Source organism: Salvelinus fontinalis, unplaced genomic scaffold (genome assembly GCF_029448725.1).
Source record: "Salvelinus fontinalis isolate EN_2023a unplaced genomic scaffold, ASM2944872v1 scaffold_0276, whole genome shotgun sequence".
Lineage (NCBI taxonomy): Eukaryota > Metazoa > Chordata > Actinopteri > Salmoniformes > Salmonidae > Salvelinus > Salvelinus fontinalis.
This window is the reverse complement of record NW_026600485.1, coordinates 87,501-111,500: the sequence shown is the minus strand read 5'-3', so window position 1 is coordinate 111,500 and position 24,000 is coordinate 87,501. Positions and strand designations below refer to the sequence as shown.

The following is a 24,000-nucleotide window of genomic DNA, read 5'->3' as shown; positions in this document are numbered from 1 at the left end:
CCTGTCTTTATAGCGGTGGTGATACCAGCCTGTCTTTATAGCGGCGGTGATACCAGCCTGTCTTTATAGCGGTGATACCAGCCTGTCTTTATAGCGGTGATACCAGCCTGTCTTTATAGCGGTGATACCAGCCTGTCTTTATAGCGGCGGTGATACCAGCCTGTCTTTATAGCGGCGGTGATACCAGCCTGTCTTTATAGTGGTGATACCAGCCTGTCTTTATAGCGGTGATACCAGCCTGTCTTTATAGCGGTGGTGATACCAGCCTGTCTTTATAGCGGTGGTGATACCAGCCTGTCTTTATAGCGGCGGTGATACCAGCCTGTCTTTATAGCGGCGGTGATACCAGCCTGTCTTTATAGCGGTGATACCAGCCTGTCTTTATAGCGGCGGTGATACCAGCCTGTCTTTATAGCGGCGGTGATACCAGCCTGTCTTTATAGCGGCGGTGATACCAGCCTGTCTTTATAGCGGTGGTGATACCAGCCTGTCTTTATAGCGGTGATACCAGCCTGTCTTTATAGCGGCGGTGATACCAGCCTGTCTTTATAGCGGTGATACCAGCCTGTCTTTATAGCGGTGATACCAGCCTGTCTTTATAGCGGCGGTGATACCAGCCTGTCTTTATAGCGGTGATACCAGCCTGTCTTTATAGCGGTGATACCAGCCTGTCTTTATAGCGGTGATACCAGCCTGTCTTTATAGGGGTGATACCAGCCTGTCTTTATAGCGGTGGTGATACCAGCCTGTCTTTATAGCGGCGGTGATACCAGCCTGTCTTTATAGCGGTGATACCAGCCTGTCTTTATAGCGGCGGTGATACCAGCCTGTCTTTATAGCGGTGATACCAGCCTGTCTTTATAGCGGTGATACCAGCCTGTCTTTATAGCGGTGATACCAGCCTGTCTTTATAGCGGTGATACCAGCCTGTCTTTATAGTGGTGATACCAGCCTGTCTTTATAGCGGTGATACCAGCCTGTCTTTATAGTGGTGATACCAGCCTGTCTTTATAGTGGTGATACCAGCCTGTCTTTATAGCGGTGGTGATACCGGCCCGTCTTTATAGCGGTGATACCAGCCTGTCTTTATAGCGGTGATACCAGCCTGTCTTTATAGCGGTGATACCAGCCTGTCTTTATAGCGGTGGTGATACCAGCCCGTCTTTATAGCGGTGATACCAGCCTGTCTTTATAGCGGTGATACCAGCCTGTCTTTATAGCGGTGATACCAGCCTGTCTTTATAGCGGTGATACCAGCCTGTCTTTATAGCGGTGATACCAGCCTGTCTTTATAGCGGTGATACCAGCCTGTCTTTATAGCGGTGATACCAGCCCGTCTTTATAGCGGTGATACCAGCCCGTCTTTATAGCGGTGATACCAGCCTGTCTTTATAGCGGTGATACCAGCCTGTCTTTATAGCGGTGATACCAGCCTGTCTTTATAGCGGTGGTGATACCAGCCCGTCTTTATAGCGGTGATACCAGCCTGTCTTTATAGCGGTGATACCAGCCCGTCTTTATAGGGGTGATACCAGCCCGTCTTTATAGCGGTGATACCGGCCCGTCTTTATAGCGGTGATACCGGCCTGTCTTTATAGCGGTGATACCGGCCTGTCTTTATAGCGGTGATACCGGCCTGTCTTTATAGCGGTGATACCGGCCTGTCTTTATAGCGGTGGTGATACCGGCCTGTCTTTATAGCGGTGGTGATACCGGCCTGTCTTTATAGCGGTGATACCAGCCTGTCTTTATAGCGGTGATACCAGCCTGTCTTTATAGCGGTGATACCAGCCTGTCTTTATAGCGGTGATACCAGCCTGTCTTTATAGCGGTGATACCAGCCCGTCTTTATAGCGGCGGTGATACCAGCCTGTCTTTATAGCGGTGATACCAGCCCGTCTTTATAGTGGTGATACCAGCCTGTCTTTATAGCGGTGATACCAGCCTGTCTTTATAGCGGTGGTGATACCAGCCTGTCTTTATAGCGGTGATACCAGCCTGTCTTTATAGCGGTGATACCAGCCTGTCTTTATAGCGGTGATACCAGCCTGTCTTTATAGCGGTGATACCAGCCTGTCTTTATAGCGGTGGTGATACCAGCCTGTCTTTATAGCGGTGGTGATACCAGCCTGTCTTTATAGCGGTGATACCAGCCTGTCTTTATAGCGGTGATACCAGCCTGTCTTTATAGTGGTGATACCAGCCTGTCTTTATAGCGGCGGTGATACCAGCCTGTCTTTATAGCGGCGGTGATACCAGCCTGTCTTTATAGCGGTGATACCAGCCTGTCTTTATAGCGGTGATACCAGCCTGTCTTTATAGCGGTGATACCAGCCCGTCTTTATAGCGGTGATACCAGCCTGTCTTTATAGCGGTGATACCAGCCTGTCTTTATAGCGGTGATACCAGCCTGTCTTTATAGCGGTGATACCAGCCTGTCTTTATAGCGGTGATACCAGCCTGTCTTTATAGTGGTGATACCAGCCTGTCTTTATAGTGGTGATACCAGCCTGTCTTTATAGCGGTGATACCAGCCTGTCTTTATAGTGGTGATACCAGCCTGTCTTTATAGCGGCGGTGATACCAGCCCGTCTTTATAGCGGCGGTGATACCAGCCTGTCTTTATAGCGGCGGTGATACCAGCCTGTCTTTATAGTGGTGATACCAGCCTGTCTTTATAGCGGTGATACCAGCCTGTCTTTATAGTGGTGATACCAGCCTGTCTTTATAGGGGTGATACCAGCCTGTCTTTATAGGGGTGATACCAGCCTGTCTTTATAGCGGTGATACCAGCCTGTCTTTATAGCGGTGATACCAGCCTGTCTTTATAGCGGTGATACCAGCCTGTCTTTATAGCGGTGATACCAGCCCGTCTTTATAGCGGCGGTGATACCAGCCCGTCTTTATAGCGGTGATACCAGCCTCTTTATAGCGGTGATACCAGCCTGTCTTTATAGCGGCGGTGATACCAGCCTGTCTTTATAGTGGTGATACCAGCCTGTCTTTATAGCGGTGATACCAGCCCGTCTTTATAGCGGTGATACCAGCCTGCCTTTATAGTGGTGATACCAGCCTGTCTTTATAGCGGTGATACCAGCCCGTCTTTATAGCGGTGATACCAGCCCGTCTTTATAGCGGCGGTGATACCAGCCTGTCTTTATAGCGGCGGTGATACCAGCCTGTCTTTATAGCGGCGGTGATACCAGCCTGTCTTTATAGCGGCGGTGATACCAGCCTGTCTTTATAGTGGTGATACCAGCCTGTCTTTATAGCGGTGATACCAGCCCGTCTTTATAGCGGTGATACCAGCCCGTCTTTATAGCGGCGGTGATACCAGCCTGTCTTTATAGCGGCGGTGATACCAGCCTGTCTTTATAGCGGTGATACCAGCCTGTCTTTATAGTGGTGATACCAGCCTGTCTTTATAGCGGCGGTGATACCAGCCTGTCTTTATAGCGGCGGTGATACCAGCCTGTCTTTATAGCGGTGATACCAGCCTGTCTTTATAGTGGTGATACCAGCCTGTCTTTATAGCGGCGGTGATACCAGCCTGTCTTTATAGCGGCGGTGATACCAGCCTGTCTTTATAGCGGTGATACCAGCCTGTCTTTATAGTGGTGATACCAGCCTGTCTTTATAGCGGTGATACCAGCCTGTCTTTATAGCGGTGATACCAGCCCGTCTTTATAGTGGTGATACCAGCCTGTCTTTATAGTGGTGATACCAGCCTGTCTTTATAGTGGTGATACCAGCCCGTCTTTATAGTGGTGATACCAGCCTGTCTTTATAGTGGTGATACCAGCCTGTCTTTATAGCGGTGATACCAGCCTGTCTTTATAGTGGTGATACCAGCCTGTCTTTATAGCGGTGATACCAGCCTGTCTTTATAGCGGCGGTGATACCAGCCTGTCTTTATAGTGGTGATACCAGCCTGTCTTTATAGCGGTGATACCAGCCCGTCTTTATAGCGGTGATACCAGCCTGCCTTTATAGTGGTGATACCAGCCTGTCTTTATAGCGGTGATACCAGCCCGTCTTTATAGCGGTGATACCAGCCCGTCTTTATAGCGGCGGTGATACCAGCCTGTCTTTATAGCGGCGGTGATACCAGCCTGTCTTTATAGCGGCGGTGATACCAGCCTGTCTTTATAGCGGCGGTGATACCAGCCTGTCTTTATAGTGGTGATACCAGCCTGTCTTTATAGCGGTGATACCAGCCCGTCTTTATAGCGGTGATACCAGCCCGTCTTTATAGCGGCGGTGATACCAGCCTGTCTTTATAGCGGCGGTGATACCAGCCTGTCTTTATAGCGGTGATACCAGCCTGTCTTTATAGTGGTGATACCAGCCTGTCTTTATAGCGGCGGTGATACCAGCCTGTCTTTATAGCGGCGGTGATACCAGCCTGTCTTTATAGCGGTGATACCAGCCTGTCTTTATAGTGGTGATACCAGCCTGTCTTTATAGCGGCGGTGATACCAGCCTGTCTTTATAGCGGCGGTGATACCAGCCTGTCTTTATAGCGGTGATACCAGCCTGTCTTTATAGTGGTGATACCAGCCTGTCTTTATAGCGGTGATACCAGCCTGTCTTTATAGCGGTGATACCAGCCCGTCTTTATAGTGGTGATACCAGCCTGTCTTTATAGTGGTGATACCAGCCTGTCTTTATAGTGGTGATACCAGCCCGTCTTTATAGTGGTGATACCAGCCTGTCTTTATAGTGGTGATACCAGCCTGTCTTTATAGCGGTGATACCAGCCTGTCTTTATAGTGGTGATACCAGCCTGTCTTTATAGCGGTGATACCAGCCTGTCTTTATAGCGGCGGTGATACCAGCCCGTCTTTATAGCGGCGGTGATACCAGCCTGTCTTTATAGCGGTGATACCAGCCTGTCTTTATAGCGGCGGTGATACCAGCCTGTCTTTATAGCGGTGGTGATACCAGCCTGTCTTTATAGGGGTGATACCAGCATGTCTTTATAGCGGTGATACCAGCCTGTCTTTATAGCGGTGATACCAGCCCGTCTTTATAGCGGTGATACCAGCCCGTCTTTATAGCGGCGGTGATACCAGCCTGTCTTTATAGCGGTGATACCAGCCTGTCTTTATAGCGGCGGTGATACCAGCCTGTCTTTATAGCGGTGGTGATACCAGCCTGTCTTTATAGGGGTGATACCAGCATGTCTTTATAGCGGTGATACCAGCCTGTCTTTATAGCGGTGATACCAGCCCGTCTTTATAGCGGTGATACCAGCCCGTCTTTATAGCGGCGGTGATACCAGCCTGTCTTTATAGTGGTGATACCAGCCCGTCTTTATAGCGGTGATACCAGCCTGTCTTTATAGCGGTGATACCAGCCTGTCTTTATAGCGGTGATACCAGCCTGTCTTTATAGCGGCGGTGATACCAGCCTGTCTTTATAGCGGTGGTACCAGCCTGTCTTTATAGCGGTGATACCAGCCTGTCTTTATAGGGGTGATACCAGCCTGTCTTTATAGTGGTGATACCAGCCTGTCTTTATAGCGGTGATACCAGCCTGTCTTTATAGCGGCGGTGATACCAGCCTGTCTTTATAGCGGCGGTGATACCAGCCTGTCTTTATAGCGGTGATACCAGCCCGTCTTTATAGCGGTGATACCAGCCCGTCTTTATAGCGGTGATACCGGCCTGTCTTTATAGCGGTGATACCAGCCTGTCTTTATAGTGGTGATACCAGCCTGTCTTTATAGCGGTGATACCAGCCTGTCTTTATAGGGGTGATACCAGCCTGTCTTTATAGTGGTGGTACCAGCCTGTCTTTATAGCGGTGATACCAGCCTGTCTTTATAGCGGTGATACCAGCCTGTCTTTATAGCGGTGATACCAGCCCGTCTTTATAGCGGTGATACCAGCCCGTCTTTATAGCGGTGATACCAGCCTGTCTTTATAGCGGCGGTGATACCAGCCCGTCTTTATAGCGGTGATACCAGCCTGTCTTTATAGCGGTGATACCAGCCCGTCTTTATAGCGGTGATACCAGCCCGTCTTTATAGCGGTGGTGATACCAGCCCGTCTTTATAGCGGTGATACCAGCCTGTCTTTATAGCGGCGGTGATACCAGCCCGTCTTTATAGCGGTGATACCAGCCTGTCTTTATAGTGGTGATACCAGCCTGTCTTTATAGCGGCGGTGATACCAGCCCGTCTTTATAGTGGTGATACCAGCCTGTCTTTATAGCGGTGATACCAGCCTGTCTTTATAGCGGTGATACCAGCCCGTCTTTATAGCGGTGGTGATACCAGCCCGTCTTTATAGCGGTGATACCAGCCTGTCTTTATAGCGGCGGTGATACCAGCCCGTCTTTATAGCGGTGATACCAGCCTGTCTTTATAGTGGTGATACCAGCCTGTCTTTATAGTGGTGATACCAGCCTGTCTTTATAGCGGTGATACCAGCCTGTCTTTATAGCGGTGATACCAGCCTGTCTTTATAGCGGTGATACCAGCCTGTCTTTATAGCGGTGATACCAGCCTGTCTTTATAGCGGTGATACCAGCCTGTCTTTATAGCGGTGATACCAGCCTGTCTTTATAGCGGTGATACCAGCCTGTCTTTATAGCGGTGATACCAGCCTGTCTTTATAGCGGTGATACCAGCCTGTCTTTATAGCGGCGATACCAGCCTGTCTTTATAGCGGCGGTGATACCAGCCTGTCTTTATAGCGGCGGTGATACCAGCCTGTCTTTATAGCGGCGGTGATACCAGCCTGTCTTTATAGCGGCGGTGATACCAGCCTGTCTTTATAGCGGCGGTGATACCAGCCTGTCTTTATAGCGGCGGTGATACCAGCCTGTCTTTATAGCGGCGGTGATACCAGCCTGTCTTTATAGCGGCGGTGATACCAGCCTGTCTTTATAGCGGCGGTGATACCAGCCTGTCTTTATAGCGGCGGTGATACCAGCCTGTCTTTATAGCGGTGATACCAGCCTGTCTTTACAGCGGTGATACCAGCCTGTCTTTATAGCGGTGATACCAGCCTGTCTTTATAGCGGTGATACCAGCCTGTCTTTATAGCGGTGATACCAGCCTGTCTTTATAGCGGTGATACCAGCCTGTCTTTATAGGGGCGGTGATACCAGCCTGTCTTTATAGGGGCGGTGATACCAGCCTGTCTTTATAGGGGCGGTGATACCAGCCTGTCTTTATAGCGGCGGTGATACCAGCCCGTCTTTATAGCGGTGATACCAGCCCGTCTTTATAGCGGTGATACCAGCCCGTCTTTATAGCGGTGATACCAGCCCGTCTTTATAGCGGCGGTGATACCAGCCTGTCTTTATAGCGGCGGTGATACCAGCCTGTCTTTATAGCGGCGGTGATACCAGCCTGTCTTTATAGCGGTGATACCAGCCTGTCTTTATAGCGGTGATACCAGCCCGTCTTTATAGCGGTGATACCAGCCTGTCTTTATAGCGGTGATACCAGCCTGTCTTTATAGCGGTGATACCAGCCTGTCTTTATAGCGGTGATACCAGCCTGTCTTTATAGCGGCGGTGATACCAGCCTGTCTTTATAGCGGTGATACCAGCCTGTCTTTATAGCGGTGATACCAGCCCGTCTTTATAGCGGTGATACCAGCCTGTCTTTATAGCGGTGATACCAGCCTGTCTTTATAGCGGCGGTGATACCAGCCTGTCTTTATAGCGGCGGTGATACCAGCCTGTCTTTATAGTGGTGATACCAGCCTGTCTTTATAGCGGTGATACCAGCCTGTCTTTATAGCGGTGATACCAGCCTGTCTTTATAGCGGTGATACCAGCCTGTCTTTATAGCGGTGATACTATCCCGTCTTTATAGCGGTGATACCAGCCCGTCTTTATAGCGGTGATACCAGCCTGTCTTTATAGCGGTGATACCAGCCTGTCTTTATAGCGGTGATACCAGCCTGTCTTTATAGCGGTGATACCAGCCTGTCTTTATAGCGGTGATACCAGCCCGTCTTTATAGCGGTGATACCAGCCTGTCTTTATAGCGGTGATACCAGCCTGTCTTTATAGCGGTGATACCAGCCTGTCTTTATAGCGGTGATACCAGCCTGTCTTTATAGCGGTGGTGATACCAGCCTGTCTTTATAGCGGTGATACCAGCCTGTCTTTATAGCGGTGATACCAGCCTGTCTTTATAGCGGTGATACCAGCCTGTCTTTATAGCGGTGATACCAGCCTGTCTTTATAGCGGTGGTGATACCAGCCTGTCTTTATAGCGGCGGTGATACCAGCCTGTCTTTATAGCGGCGGTGATACCAGCCTGTCTTTATAGCGGTGATACCAGCCTGTCTTTATAGCGGCGGTGATACCAGCCTGTCTTTATAGCGGCGGTGATACCAGCCTGTCTTTATAGTGGTGATACCAGCCTGTCTTTATAGCGGTGATACCAGCCTGTCTTTATAGCGGTGGTGATACCAGCCTGTCTTTATAGCGGCGGTGATACCAGCCTGTCTTTATAGCGGTGATACCAGCCTGTCTTTATAGCGGTGATACCAGCCTGTCTTTATAGCGGCGGTGATACCAGCCTGTCTTTATAGCGGCGGTGATACCAGCCTGTCTTTATAGCGGCGGTGATACCAGCCTGTCTTTATAGCGGTGGTGATACCAGCCTGTCTTTATAGCGGTGATACCAGCCTGTCTTTATAGGGGTGATACCAGCCTGTCTTTATAGCGGCGGTGATACCAGCCTGTCTTTATAGCGGTGATACCAGCCTGTCTTTATAGCGGTGATACCAGCCTGTCTTTATAGCGGCGGTGATACCAGCCTGTCTTTATAGCGGTGATACCAGCCTGTCTTTATAGCGGTGATACCAGCCTGTCTTTATAGCGGTGATACCAGCCTGTCTTTATAGGGGTGATACCAGCCTGTCTTTATAGCGGTGGTGATACCAGCCTGTCTTTATAGCGGCGGTGATACCAGCCTGTCTTTATAGCGGCGGTGATACCAGCCTGTCTTTATAGCGGTGATACCAGCCTGTCTTTATAGCGGTGATACCAGCCTGTCTTTATAGCGGTGATACCAGCCTGTCTTTATAGCGGTGATACCAGCCTGTCTTTATAGGGGTGATACCAGCCTGTCTTTATAGCGGTGGTGATACCAGCCTGTCTTTATAGCGGCGGTGATACCAGCCCGTCTTTATAGCGGTGATACCAGCCTGTCTTTATAGCGGTGATACCAGCCTGTCTTTATAGGGGTGATACCAGCCTGTCTTTATAGCGGTGGTGATACCAGCCTGTCTTTATAGCGGTGGTGATACCAGCCTGTCTTTATAGCGGTGGTGATACCAGCCTGTCTTTATAGCGGTGGTGATACCAGCCTGTCTTTATAGCGGTGGTGATACCAGCCTGTCTTTATAGCGGTGATACCAGCCTGTCTTTATAGTGGTGATACCAGCCTGTCTTTATAGCGGTGATACCAGCCTGTCTTTATAGTGGTGATACCAGCCTGTCTTTATAGCGGTGGTGATACCGGCCCGTCTTTATAGCGGTGATACCAGCCTGTCTTTATAGCGGTGATACCAGCCTGTCTTTATAGCGGTGATACCAGCCCGTCTTTATAGCGGTGATACCAGCCTGTCTTTATAGCGGTGATACCAGCCTGTCTTTATAGCGGTGATACCAGCCTGTCTTTATAGCGGTGATACCAGCCTGTCTTTATAGCGGTGGTGATACCAGCCCGTCTTTATAGCGGTGATACCAGCCTGTCTTTATAGCGGTGATACCAGCCCGTCTTTATAGGGGTGATACCAGCCCGTCTTTATAGCGGTGATACCAGCCTGTCTTTATAGCGGTGATACCGGCCTGTCTTTATAGCGGTGATACCGGCCTGTCTTTATAGCGGTGATACCGGCCTGTCTTTATAGCGGTGATACCGGCCTGTCTTTATAGTGGTGATACCGGCCTGTCTTTATAGCGGTGGTGATACCGGCCTGTCTTTATAGCGGTGATACCAGCCTGTCTTTATAGCGGTGATACCAGCCTGTCTTTATAGCGGTGATACCAGCCTGTCTTTATAGCGGTGATACCAGCCTGTCTTTATAGCGGTGATACCAGCCCGTCTTTATAGCGGCGGTGATACCAGCCTGTCTTTATAGCGGTGATACCAGCCCGTCTTTATAGTGGTGATACCAGCCTGTCTTTATAGCGGTGATACCAGCCTGTCTTTATAGCGGTGGTGATACCAGCCTGTCTTTATAGCGGTGGTGATACCAGCCTGTCTTTATAGCGGTGATACCAGCCTGTCTTTATAGCGGTGGTGATACCAGCCTGTCTTTATAGCGGTGGTGATACCAGCCTGTCTTTATAGCGGTGGTGATACCAGCCTGTCTTTATAGCGGTGATACCAGCCTGTCTTTATAGCGGTGATACCAGCCTGTCTTTATAGTGGTGATACCAGCCTGTCTTTATAGCGGTGATACCAGCCTGTCTTTATAGTGGTGATACCAGCCTGTCTTTATAGCGGCGGTGATACCAGCCTGTCTTTATAGCGGCGGTGATACCAGCCTGTCTTTATAGCGGTGATACCAGCCTGTCTTTATAGCGGTGATACCAGCCTGTCTTTATAGCGGTGATACCAGCCCGTCTTTATAGCGGTGATACCAGCCTGTCTTTATAGCGGTGATACCAGCCTGTCTTTATAGCGGTGATACCAGCCTGTCTTTATAGCGGTGATACCAGCCTGTCTTTATAGCGGTGATACCAGCCTGTCTTTATAGTGGTGATACCAGCCTGTCTTTATAGCGGTGATACCAGCCTGTCTTTATAGCGGTGATACCAGCCTGTCTTTATAGTGGTGATACCAGCCTGTCTTTATAGCGGCGGTGATACCAGCCCGTCTTTATAGCGGCGGTGATACCAGCCTGTCTTTATAGTGGTGATACCAGCCTGTCTTTATAGCGGTGATACCAGCCTGTCTTTATAGTGGTGATACCAGCCTGTCTTTATAGGGGTGATACCAGCCTGTCTTTATAGGGGTGATACCAGCCTGTCTTTATAGCGGTGATACCAGCCTGTCTTTATAGCGGTGATACCAGCCTGTCTTTATAGCGGTGATACCAGCCTGTCTTTATAGCGGTGATACCAGCCTGTCTTTATAGCGGCGGTGATACCAGCCCGTCTTTATAGCGGTGATACCAGCCTCTTTATAGCGGTGATACCAGCCTGTCTTTATAGCGGCGGTGATACCAGCCTGTCTTTATAGCGGTGATACCAGCCTGTCTTTATAGCGGTGATACCAGCCCGTCTTTATAGCGGTGATACCAGCCTGCCTTTATAGTGGTGATACCAGCCTGTCTTTATAGCGGTGATACCAGCCCGTCTTTATAGCGGTGATACCAGCCCGTCTTTATAGCGGTGGTGATACCAGCCTGTCTTTATAGCGGTGATACCAGCCTGTCTTTATAGCGGTGATACCAGCCTGTCTTTATAGCGGTGATACCAGCCTGTCTTTATAGCGGTGATACCAGCCTGTCTTTATAGCGGTGATACCAGCCTGTCTTTATAGTGGTGATACCAGCCTGTCTTTATAGCGGTGATACCAGCCTGTCTTTATAGCGGTGATACCAGCCCGTCTTTATAGCGGTGATACCAGCCCGTCTTTATAGCGGTGATACCAGCCTGTCTTTATAGCGGCGGTGATACCAGCCTGTCTTTATAGCGGTGATACCAGCCTGTCTTTATAGCGGTGATACCAGCCTGTCTTTATAGCGGCGGTGATACCAGCCTGTCTTTATAGCGGCGGTGATACCAGCCTGTCTTTATAGCGGTGATACCAGCCTGTCTTTATAGCGGTGATACCAGCCCGTCTTTATAGCGGTGATACCAGCCTGTCTTTATAGCGGTGATACCAGCCTGTCTTTATAGCGGTGATACCAGCCTGTCTTTATAGCGGTGATACCAGCCTGTCTTTATAGCGGCGGTGATACCAGCCTGTCTTTATAGCGGTGATACCAGCCTGTCTTTATAGCGGTGATACCAGCCCGTCTTTATAGCGGTGATACCAGCCTGTCTTTATAGCGGTGATACCAGCCTGTCTTTATAGCGGCGGTGATACCAGCCTGTCTTTATAGCGGCGGTGATACCAGCCTGTCTTTATAGTGGTGATACCAGCCTGTCTTTATAGTGGTGATACCAGCCTGTCTTTATAGCGGTGATACCAGCCTGTCTTTATAGCGGTGATACCAGCCTGTCTTTATAGCGGTGATACCAGCCCGTCTTTATAGCGGTGATACCAGCCCGTCTTTATAGCGGTGATACCAGCCTGTCTTTATAGCGGTGATACCAGCCTGTCTTTATAGCGGTGATACCAGCCTGTCTTTATAGCGGTGATACCAGCCTGTCTTTATAGCGGTGATACCAGCCTGTCTTTATAGCGGTGATACCAGCCTGTCTTTATAGCGGTGATACCAGCCTGTCTTTATAGCGGTGATACCAGCCTGTCTTTATAGCGGTGGTGATACCAGCCTGTCTTTATAGCGGTGATACCAGCCTGTCTTTATAGCGGTGATACCAGCCTGTCTTTATAGCGGTGATACCAGCCTGTCTTTATAGCGGTGATACCAGCCTGTCTTTATAGCGGTGGTGATACCAGCCTGTCTTTATAGCGGCGGTGATACCAGCCTGTCTTTATAGCGGCGGTGATACCAGCCTGTCTTTATAGCGGTGATACCAGCCTGTCTTTATAGCGGCGGTGATACCAGCCTGTCTTTATAGCGGCGGTGATACCAGCCTGTCTTTATAGTGGTGATACCAGCCTGTCTTTATAGCGGTGATACCAGCCTGTCTTTATAGCGGTGGTGATACCAGCCTGTCTTTATAGCGGCGGTGATACCAGCCTGTCTTTATAGCGGTGATACCAGCCTGTCTTTATAGCGGTGATACCAGCCTGTCTTTATAGCGGCGGTGATACCAGCCTGTCTTTATAGCGGCGGTGATACCAGCCTGTCTTTATAGCGGCGGTGATACCAGCCTGTCTTTATAGCGGTGGTGATACCAGCCTGTCTTTATAGCGGTGATACCAGCCTGTCTTTATAGGGGTGATACCAGCCTGTCTTTATAGCGGCGGTGATACCAGCCTGTCTTTATAGCGGTGATACCAGCCTGTCTTTATAGCGGTGATACCAGCCTGTCTTTATAGCGGCGGTGATACCAGCCTGTCTTTATAGCGGTGATACCAGCCTGTCTTTATAGCGGTGATACCAGCCTGTCTTTATAGCGGTGATACCAGCCTGTCTTTATAGGGGTGATACCAGCCTGTCTTTATAGCGGTGGTGATACCAGCCTGTCTTTATAGCGGCGGTGATACCAGCCTGTCTTTATAGCGGTGATACCAGCCTGTCTTTATAGCGGCGGTGATACCAGCCTGTCTTTATAGCGGTGATACCAGCCTGTCTTTATAGCGGTGATACCAGCCTGTCTTTATAGCGGTGATACCAGCCTGTCTTTATAGGGGTGATACCAGCCTGTCTTTATAGCGGCGGTGATACCAGCCTGTCTTTATAGCGGCGGTGATACCAGCCCGTCTTTATAGCGGTGATACCAGCCTGTCTTTATAGCGGTGATACCAGCCTGTCTTTATAGGGGTGATACCAGCCTGTCTTTATAGCGGTGGTGATACCAGCCTGTCTTTATAGCGGTGGTGATACCAGCCTGTCTTTATAGCGGTGGTGATACCAGCCTGTCTTTATAGCGGTGGTGATACCAGCCTGTCTTTATAGCGGTGGTGATACCAGCCTGTCTTTATAGCGGTGATACCAGCCTGTCTTTATAGTGGTGATACCAGCCTGTCTTTATAGCGGTGATACCAGCCTGTCTTTATAGTGGTGATACCAGCCTGTCTTTATAGCGGTGGTGATACCGGCCCGTCTTTATAGCGGTGATACCAGCCTGTCTTTATAGCGGTGATACCAGCCTGTCTTTATAGCGGTGATACCAGCCTGTCTTTATAGCGGTGATACCAGCCCGTCTTTATAGCGGTGGTGATACCAGCCCGTCTTTATAGCGGTGATACCAGCCTGTCTTTATAGCGGTGATACCAGCCTGTCTTTATAGCGGTGATACCAGCCCGTCTTTATAGCGGTGATACCAGCCTGTCTTTATAGCGGTGATACCAGCCTGTCTTTATAGCGGTGATACCAGCCTGTCTTTATAGCGGTGATACCAGCCTGTCTTTATAGCGGTGGTGATACCAGCCCGTCTTTATAGCGGTGATACCAGCCTGTCTTTATAGCGGTGATACCAGCCCGTCTTTATAGGGGTGATACCAGCCCGTCTTTATAGCGGTGATACCAGCCTGTCTTTATAGCGGTGATACCGGCCTGTCTTTATAGCGGTGATACCGGCCTGTCTTTATAGCGGTGATACCGGCCTGTCTTTATAGCGGTGATACCGGCCTGTCTTTATAGTGGTGATACCGGCCTGTCTTTATAGCGGTGGTGATACCGGCCTGTCTTTATAGCGGTGGTGATACCAGCCTGTCTTTATAGCGGTGATACCAGCCTGTCTTTATAGCGGTGATACCAGCCTGTCTTTATAGCGGTGATACCAGCCTGTCTTTATAGCGGTGATACCAGCCCGTCTTTATAGCGGCGGTGATACCAGCCTGTCTTTATAGCGGTGATACCAGCCCGTCTTTATAGTGGTGATACCAGCCTGTCTTTATAGCGGTGATACCAGCCTGTCTTTATAGCGGTGGTGATACCAGCCTGTCTTTATAGCGGTGGTGATACCAGCCTGTCTTTATAGCGGTGATACCAGCCTGTCTTTATAGCGGTGGTGATACCAGCCTGTCTTTATAGCGGTGGTGATACCAGCCTGTCTTTATAGCGGTGGTGATACCAGCCTGTCTTTATAGCGGTGATACCAGCCTGTCTTTATAGCGGTGATACCAGCCTGTCTTTATAGTGGTGATACCAGCCTGTCTTTATAGCGGTGATACCAGCCTGTCTTTATAGTGGTGATACCAGCCTGTCTTTATAGCGGCGGTGATACCAGCCTGTCTTTATAGCGGCGGTGATACCAGCCTGTCTTTATAGCGGTGATACCAGCCTGTCTTTATAGCGGTGATACCAGCCTGTCTTTATAGCGGTGATACCAGCCCGTCTTTATAGCGGTGATACCAGCCTGTCTTTATAGCGGTGATACCAGCCTGTCTTTATAGCGGTGATACCAGCCTGTCTTTATAGCGGTGATACCAGCCTGTCTTTATAGCGGTGATACCAGCCTGTCTTTATAGTGGTGATACCAGCCTGTCTTTATAGTGGTGATACCAGCCTGTCTTTATAGCGGTGATACCAGCCTGTCTTTATAGCGGTGATACCAGCCTGTCTTTATAGCGGCGGTGATACCAGCCCGTCTTTATAGCGGCGGTGATACCAGCCTGTCTTTATAGTGGTGATACCAGCCTGTCTTTATAGCGGTGATACCAGCCTGTCTTTATAGTGGTGATACCAGCCTGTCTTTATAGGGGTGATACCAGCCTGTCTTTATAGGGGTGATACCAGCCTGTCTTTATAGCGGTGATACCAGCCTGTCTTTATAGCGGTGATACCAGCCTGTCTTTATAGCGGTGATACCAGCCTGTCTTTATAGCGGTGATACCAGCCTGTCTTTATAGCGGCGGTGATACCAGCCCGTCTTTATAGCGGTGATACCAGCCTCTTTATAGCGGTGATACCAGCCTGTCTTTATAGCGGCGGTGATACCAGCCTGTCTTTATAGCGGTGATACCAGCCTGTCTTTATAGCGGTGATACCAGCCCGTCTTTATAGCGGTGATACCAGCCTGCCTTTATAGTGGTGATACCAGCCTGTCTTTATAGCGGTGATACCAGCCCGTCTTTATAGCGGTGATACCAGCCCGTCTTTATAGCGGTGGTGATACCAGCCTGTCTTTATAGCGGTGATACCAGCCTGTCTTTATAGCGGTGATACCAGCCTGTCTTTATAGCGGTGATACCAGCCTGTCTTTATAGCGGCGGTGATACCAGCCTGTCTTTATAGCGGTGATACCAGCCTGTCTTTATAGCGGTGATACCAGCCTGTCTTTATAGCGGTGATACCAGCCTGTCTTTATAGGGGTGATACCAGCCTGTCTTTATAGCGGCGGTGATACCAGCCTGTCTTTATAGCGGCGGTGATACCAGCCCGTCTTTATAGCGGTGATACCAGCCTGTCTTTATAGCGGTGATACCAGCCTGTCTTTATAGGGGTGATACCAGCCTGTCTTTATAGCGGTGGTGATACCAGCCTGTCTTTATAGCGGTGGTGATACCAGCCTGTCTTTATAGCGGTGGTGATACCAGCCTGTCTTTATAGCGGTGGTGATACCAGCCTGTCTTTATAGCGGTGGTGATACCAGCCTGTCTTTATAGCGGTGATACCAGCCTGTCTTTATAGTGGTGATACCAGCCTGTCTTTATAGCGGTGATACCAGCCTGTCTTTATAGTGGTGATACCAGCCTGTCTTTATAGCGGTGGTGATACCGGCCCGTCTTTATAGCGGTGATACCAGCCTGTCTTTATAGCGGTGATACCAGCCTGTCTTTATAGCGGTGATACCAGCCTGTCTTTATAGCGGTGATACCAGCCCGTCTTTATAGCGGTGGTGATACCAGCCCGTCTTTATAGCGGTGATACCAGCCTGTCTTTATAGCGGTGATACCAGCCTGTCTTTATAGCGGTGATACCAGCCTGTCTTTATAGCGGTGATACCAGCCTGTCTTTATAGTGGTGATACCAGCCTGTCTTTATAGTGGTGATACCAGCCTGTCTTTATAGCGGTGATACCAGCCTGTCTTTATAGCGGTGATACCAGCCTGTCTTTATAGCGGCGGTGATACCAGCCCGTCTTTATAGCGGCGGTGATACCAGCCTGTCTTTATAGTGGTGATACCAGCCTGTCTTTATAGCGGTGATACCAGCCTGTCTTTATAGTGGTGATACCAGCCTGTCTTTATAGGGGTGATACCAGCCTGTCTTTATAGGGGTGATACCAGCCTGTCTTTATAGCGGTGATACCAGCCTGTCTTTATAGCGGTGATACCAGCCTGTCTTTATAGCGGTGATACCAGCCTGTCTTTATAGCGGTGATACCAGCCTGTCTTTATAGCGGCGGTGATACCAGCCCGTCTTTATAGCGGTGATACCAGCCTCTTTATAGCGGTGATACCAGCCTGTCTTTATAGCGGCGGTGATACCAGCCTGTCTTTATAGCGGTGATACCAGCCTGTCTTTATAGCGGTGATACCAGCCCGTCTTTATAGCGGTGATACCAGCCTGCCTTTATAGTGGTGATACCAGCCTGTCTTTATAGCGGTGATACCAGCCCGTCTTTATAGCGGTGATACCAGCCCGTCTTTATAGCGGTGGTGATACCAGCCTGTCTTTATAGCGGTGGTGATACCAGCCTGTCTTTATAGCGGTGATACCAGCCTGTCTTTATAGCGGTGATACCAGCCTGTCTTTATAGCGGTGATACCAGCCTGTCTTTATAGTGGTGATACCAGCCTGTCTTTATAGCGGTGATACCAGCCTGTCTTTATAGCGGTGATACCAGCCCGTCTTTATAGCGGTGATACCAGCCCGTCTTTATAGCGGTGATACCAGCCTGTCTTTATAGCGGTGATACCAGCCTGTCTTTATAGCGGCGGTGATACCAGCCTGTCTTTATAGCGGTGATACCAGCCTGTCTTTATAGCGGTGATACCAGCCTGTCTTTATAGCGGTGATACCAGCCCGTCTTTATAGCGGTGATACCAGCCTGTCTTTATAGCGGTGATACCAGCCTGTCTTTATAGCGGTGATACCAGCCTGTCTTTATAGCGGTGATACCAGCCTGTCTTTATAGTGGTGATACCAGCCTGTCTTTATAGCGGTGATACCAGCCTGTCTTTATAGCGGTGATACCAGCCTGTCTTTATAGCGGCGGTGATACCAGCCTGTCTTTATAGCGGTGATACCAGCCTGTCTTTATAGCGGTGATACCAGCCTGTCTTTATAGCGGTGATACCAGCCCGTCTTTATAGCGGTGATACCAGCCTGTCTTTATAGCGGTGATACCAGCCTGTCTTTATAGCGGTGATACCAGCCTGTCTTTATAGCGGTGATACCAGCCTGTCTTTATGGTGGTGATACCAGCCCGTCTTTATAGCGGTGATACCAGCCTGTCTTTATAGTGGTGATACCAGCCTGCCTTTATAGTGGTGATACCAGCCTGTCTTTATAGTGGTGATACCAGCCTGTCTTTATAGCGGCGGTGATACCAGCCCGTCTTTATAGCGGTGGTGATACCAGCCTGTCTTTATAGGGGTGATACCAGCCTGTCTTTATAGTGGTGATACCAGCCCGTCTTTATAGCGGCGGTGATACCAGCCTGTCTTTATAGGGGTGATACCAGCCTGTCTTTATAGGGGTGATACCAGCCCGTCTTTATAGCGGTGGTGATACCAGCCTGTCTTTATAGGGGTGATACCAGCCTGTCTTTATAGCGGCGGTGATACCAGCCTGTCTTTATAGTGGTGATACCAGCCCGTCTTTATAGTGGTGATACCAGCCCGTCTTTATAGTGGTGAGACCAGCCCGTCTTTATAGCGGCGGTGATACCAGCCTGTCTTTATAGCGGTGATACCAGCCTGTCTTTATAGTGGTGATACCAGCCTGTCTTTATAGGGGTGATACCAGCCTGTCTTTATAGGGGTGATACCAGCCTGTCTTTATAGTGGTGATACCAGCCCGTCTTTATAGCGGCGGTGATACCAGCCTGTCTTTATAGCGGTGATACCAGCCTGTCTTTATAGCGGTGATACCAGCCTGTCTTTATAGCGGTGATACCAGCCTGTCTTTATAGCGGTGATACCAGCCTGTCTTTATAGCGGTGATACCAGCCTGTCTTTATAGCGGTGATACCAGCCCGTCTTTATAGCGGTGATACCAGCCTGTCTTTATAGCGGCGGTGATACCAGCCTGTCTTTATAGCGGTGGTACCAGCCTGTCTTTATAGCGGTGATACCAGCCTGTCTTTATAGGGGTGATACCAGCCTGTCTTTATAGTGGTGATACCAGCCTGTCTTTATAGCGGTGATACCAGCCTGTCTTTATAGCGGCGGTGATACCAGCCTGTCTTTATAGCGGCGGTGATACCAGCCTGTCTTTATAGCGGTGATACCAGCCCGTCTTTATAGCGGTGATACCGGCCCGTCTTTATAGCGGTGATACCGGCCCGTCTTTATAGCGGTGATACCGGCCTGTCTTTATAGTGGTGATACCAGCCTGTCTTTATAGCGGTGATACCAGCCTGTCTTTATAGGGGTGATACCAGCCTGTCTTTATAGTGGTGATACCAGCCCGTCTTTATAGCGGTGATACCAGCCTGTCTTTATAGCGGTGATACCAGCCTGTCTTTATAGCGGTGATACCAGCCTGTCTTTATAGCGGTGATACCAGCCTGTCTTTATAGCGGCGGTGATACCAGCCTGTCTTTATAGTGGTGATACCAGCCTGTCTTTATAGTGGTGATACCAGCCCGTCTTTATAGTGGTGATACCAGCCTGTCTTTATAGCGGCGGTGATACCAGCCTGTCTTTATAGTGGTGATACCAGCCTGTCTTTATAGTGGTGATACCAGCCTGTCTTTATAGTGGTGATACCAGCCTGTCTTTATAGCGGTGATACCAGCCTGTCTTTATAGCGGTGATACCAGCCTGTCTTTATAGCGGTGATACCAGCCTGTCTTTATAGCGGTGATACCAGCCTGTCTTTATAGCGGTGATACCAGCCTGTCTTTATAGCGGTGATACCAGCCTGTCTTTATAGCGGTGATACCAGCCTGTCTTTATAGCGGCGGTGATACCAGCCTGTCTTTATAGCGGCGGTGATACCAGCCTGTCTTTATAGCGGCGGTGATACCAGCCTGTCTTTATAGCGGCGGTGATACCAGCCTGTCTTTATAGCGGCGGTGATACCAGCCTGTCTTTATAGCGGCGGTGATACCAGCCTGTCTTTATAGCGGCGGTGATACCAGCCTGTCTTTATAGCGGCGGTGATACCAGCCTGTCTTTACAGCGGTGATACCAGCCTGTCTTTATAGCGGTGATACCAGCCTGTCTTTATAGCGGTGATACCAGCCTGTCTTTATAGCGGTGATACCAGCCTGTCTTTATAGCGGTGATACCAGCCTGTCTTTATAGCGGTGATACCAGCCTGTCTTTATAGGGGCGGTGATACCAGCCTGTCTTTATAGCGGTGGTGATACCAGCCTGTCTTTATAGCGGTGATACCAGCCTGTCTTTATAGCGGCGGTGATACCAGCCTGTCTTTATAGCGGCGGTGATACCAGCCCGTCTTTATAGCGGTGATACCAGCCCGTCTTTATAGCGGCGGTGATACCAGCCTGTCTTTATAGCGGCGGTGATACCAGCCTGTCTTTATAGCGGTGATACCAGCCTGTCTTTATAGCGGTGATACCAGCCCGTCTTTATAGCGGTGATACCAGCCTGTCTTTATAGCGGTGATACCAGCCTGTCTTTATAGCGGTGATACCAGCCTGTCTTTATAGCGGTGATACCAGCCTGTCTTTATAGCGGCGGTGATACCAGCCTGTCTTTATAGCGGCGGTGATACCAGCCTGTCTTTATAGCGGCGGTGATACCAGCCTGTCTTTATAGCGGCGGTGATACCAGCCTGTCTTTATAGCGGTGATACCAGCCCGTCTTTATAGCGGTGATACCAGCCTGTCTTTATAGCGGTGATACCAGCCCGTCTTTATAGCGGTGATACCAGCCCGTCTTTATAGTGGTGATACCAGCCTGTCTTTATAGCGGTGATACCAGCCTGTCTTTATAGCGGTGATACCAGCCTGTCTTTATAGTGGTGATACCAGCCTGTCTTTATAGTGGTGATACCAGCCTGTCTTTATAGCGGTGATACCAGCCTGTCTTTATAGCGGTGATACCAGCCTGTCTTTATAGCGGTGATACCAGCCTGTCTTTATAGCGGTGATACCAGCCTGTCTTTATAGTGGTGATACCAGCCTGTCTTTATAGCGGCGGTGATACCAGCCTGTCTTTATAGCGGCGGTGATACCAGCCTGTCTTTATAGCGGTGATACCAGCCTGTCTTTATAGCGGTGATACCAGCCTGTCTTTATAGCGGTGATACCAGCCCGTCTTTATAGCGGTGATACCAGCCTGTCTTTATAGCGGTGATACCAGCCTGTCTTTATAGCGGTGATACCAGCCTGTCTTTATAGCGGTGATACCAGCCTGTCTTTATAGCGGTGATACCAGCCTGTCTTTATAGCGGTGATACCGGCCTGTCTTTATAGCGGTGATACCGGCCTGTCTTTATAGCGGTGATACCGGCCTGTCTTTATAGCGGTGATACCGGCCTGTCTTTATAGCGGTGATACCGGCCCGTCTTTATAGCGGTGATACCGGCCCGTCTTTATAGCGGCGGTGATACCAGCCTGTCTTTATAGTGGTGATACCAGCCTGTCTTTATAGCGGTGATACCAGCCCGTCTTTATAGCGGTGATACCAGCCTGTCTTTATAGCGGTGATACCAGCCTGTCTTTATAGCGGTGATACCAGCCCGTCTTTATAGCGGTGATACCAGCCCGTCTTTATAGCGGTGATACCAGCCCGTCTTTATAGCGGTGATACCAGCCTGTCTTTATAGCGGTGATACCAGCCTGTCTTTATAGCGGTGATACCAGCCTGTCTTTATAGCGGTGATACCAGCCCGTCTTTATAGCGGTGATACCAGCCTGTCTTTATAGCGGTGATACCAGCCCGTCTTTATAGCGGTGATACCAGCCCGTCTTTATAGCGGTGATACCAGCCCGTCTTTATAGCGGTGATACCAGCCTGTCTTTATAGCGGTGATACCAGCCTGTCTTTATAGTGGTGATACCAGCCTGTCTTTATAGCGGTGATACCAGCCTGTCTTTATAGTGGTGATACCAGCCTGTCTTTATAGCGGTGGTGATACCAGCCTGTCTTTATAGCGGTGATACCAGCCCGTCTTTATAGCGGTGATACCAGCCTGTCTTTATAGCGGTGATACCAGCCTGTCTTTATAGCGGCGGTGATACCAGCCTGTCTTTATAGCGGTGATACCAGCCTGTCTTTATAGCGGTGATACCAGCCTGTCTTTATAGCGGTGATGATACCAGCCTGTCTTTATAGCGGTGATACCAGCCTGTCTTTATAGGGGTGATACCAGCCTGTCTTTATAGCGGTGATACCAGCCTGTCTTTATAGCGGCGGTGATACCAGCCTGTCTTTATAGCGGTGGTACCAGCCCGTCTTTATAGCGGTGATGATACCAGCATGTCTTTATAGCGGTGATACCAGCCTGTCTTTATAGCGGTGATACCAGCCTGTCTTTATAGCGGCGGTGATACCAGCCTGTCTTTATAGCGGTGGTGATACCAGCCTGTCTTTATAGTGGTGATACCAGCCTGTCTTTATAGCGGTGATGATACCAGCCTGTCTCTCGCTAATTACAATGCTAAATTGTAGTTATTTTCCCACTACGGCCTATTGCCTTACCCTCCCTTATCTTACCTCATTTGCACTCACTGTATATAGACATTTCTCCTGTATTATTGACTGTTTGTTTACTCCATGTGTAACTCTGTGTTGTTGTTTGTGTCGAACAGCATTGCTTTATCTTGGCCAGGTCGCAGCTGTAAATGAGAACTTGTTCTCAACTGGCCTACCTGGTTAAATAAAGGTGAAATATCCCTCTAACCTTTCTCCCCCCCCCCCCCTCCCTCTCTCTCACTACCCCTCCCTCGCCTCTCCCGCTCTCCCCCCCTCTCCCTCTCCCCCTCCCTCCCTCCCCTCTCCCCCTCACCCTCTCCCCCTCCCTCCCCTCTTTCTCCCCCCTCTCTCCTCCCCCTCTCTCCCCCTCTCTCCCCCCTCCCCTCTCTCTCCCCCCTCTCTCCCCCTCCCCTCTCTCTCCCCCCTCTCTCCCCTCTCTCCCCCTCCATCCCCTCTCTCTCCCCCCTCCCTCCCCTCTCTCTCCCCCCTCTCTCCCCCTCCCTCCCCTCTCTCTCCCCCCTCTCTCCCCTCTCTCTCCCCTCTCTCTCCCCTCTCCCTCCCCTCTCTCTCCCGCCTCTCTCCCGCCTCTCTCCCCCTCTCTCCCTTCCCCTCTCTCCCCCCCACAGTAACAGTCATAATCAGAAGGTCCAGATGCACATGTTGGATCTGATGAGTTCTATAATAATGGAGGGAGACGGAGTCACACAGGAACTACTGGACACCATCCTGATCAACCTGATACCTGCTCACAAGGTAAGACACTGATCAACCTGATACCTGCTCACAAGGTGTAACACACTGATCAACCTGATACCTGCTCACAAGGTAACACTGATCAACCTGGTACCTGCTCACAAGGTAACACTGATTAACCTGATACCTGCTCACAAGGTAACACACTGATCAACCTGATACCTGCTCACAAGGTAAAACACTGATTAACCTGATACCTGCTCACAAGGTAACACACTGATCAACCTGATACCTGCTCACAAGGTAACACTGATCAACCTGGTACCTGCTCACAAGGTAACACACTGATTAACCTGATACCTGCTCACAAGGTAACACTGATCAACCTGGTACCTGCTCACAAGGTAACACTGATCAACCTGATACCTGCTCACAAGGTAACACACTGATCAACCTGGTACCTGCTCACAAGGTAACACACTGATCAACCTGATACCTGCTCACAAGGTAACACAGTGATCAACCTGATACCTGCTCACAAGGTAACACTGATCAACCTGATACCTGCTCACAAGGTAACACTGATCAACCTGATACCTGCTCACAAGGTAACACTGATCAACCTGATACCTGCTCACAAGGTAACACACTGATCAACCTGATACCTGCTCACAAGGTAACACACTGATCAACCTGATACCTGCTCACAAGGTAACACACTGATCAACCTGATACCTGCTCAC

At 49.8% G+C, this 24,000-nt stretch overlaps 1 protein-coding gene across 1 annotated transcript in view; it reads left to right on the top strand.

Annotated features, from left to right (window-relative positions):
* The window catches only part of LOC129845319 (sister chromatid cohesion protein PDS5 homolog A), a 128,384-nt gene that overhangs the window by 32,946 nt on the left and 71,438 nt on the right, over positions 1 to 24,000 (top strand). The window contains exon 6 of the mRNA XM_055913206.1: positions 23,191 to 23,317. Coding sequence (XP_055769181.1) covers positions 23,191 to 23,317 — 127 coding nt within the window. The remainder of the gene's footprint in view (positions 1 to 23,190; positions 23,318 to 24,000) is intronic.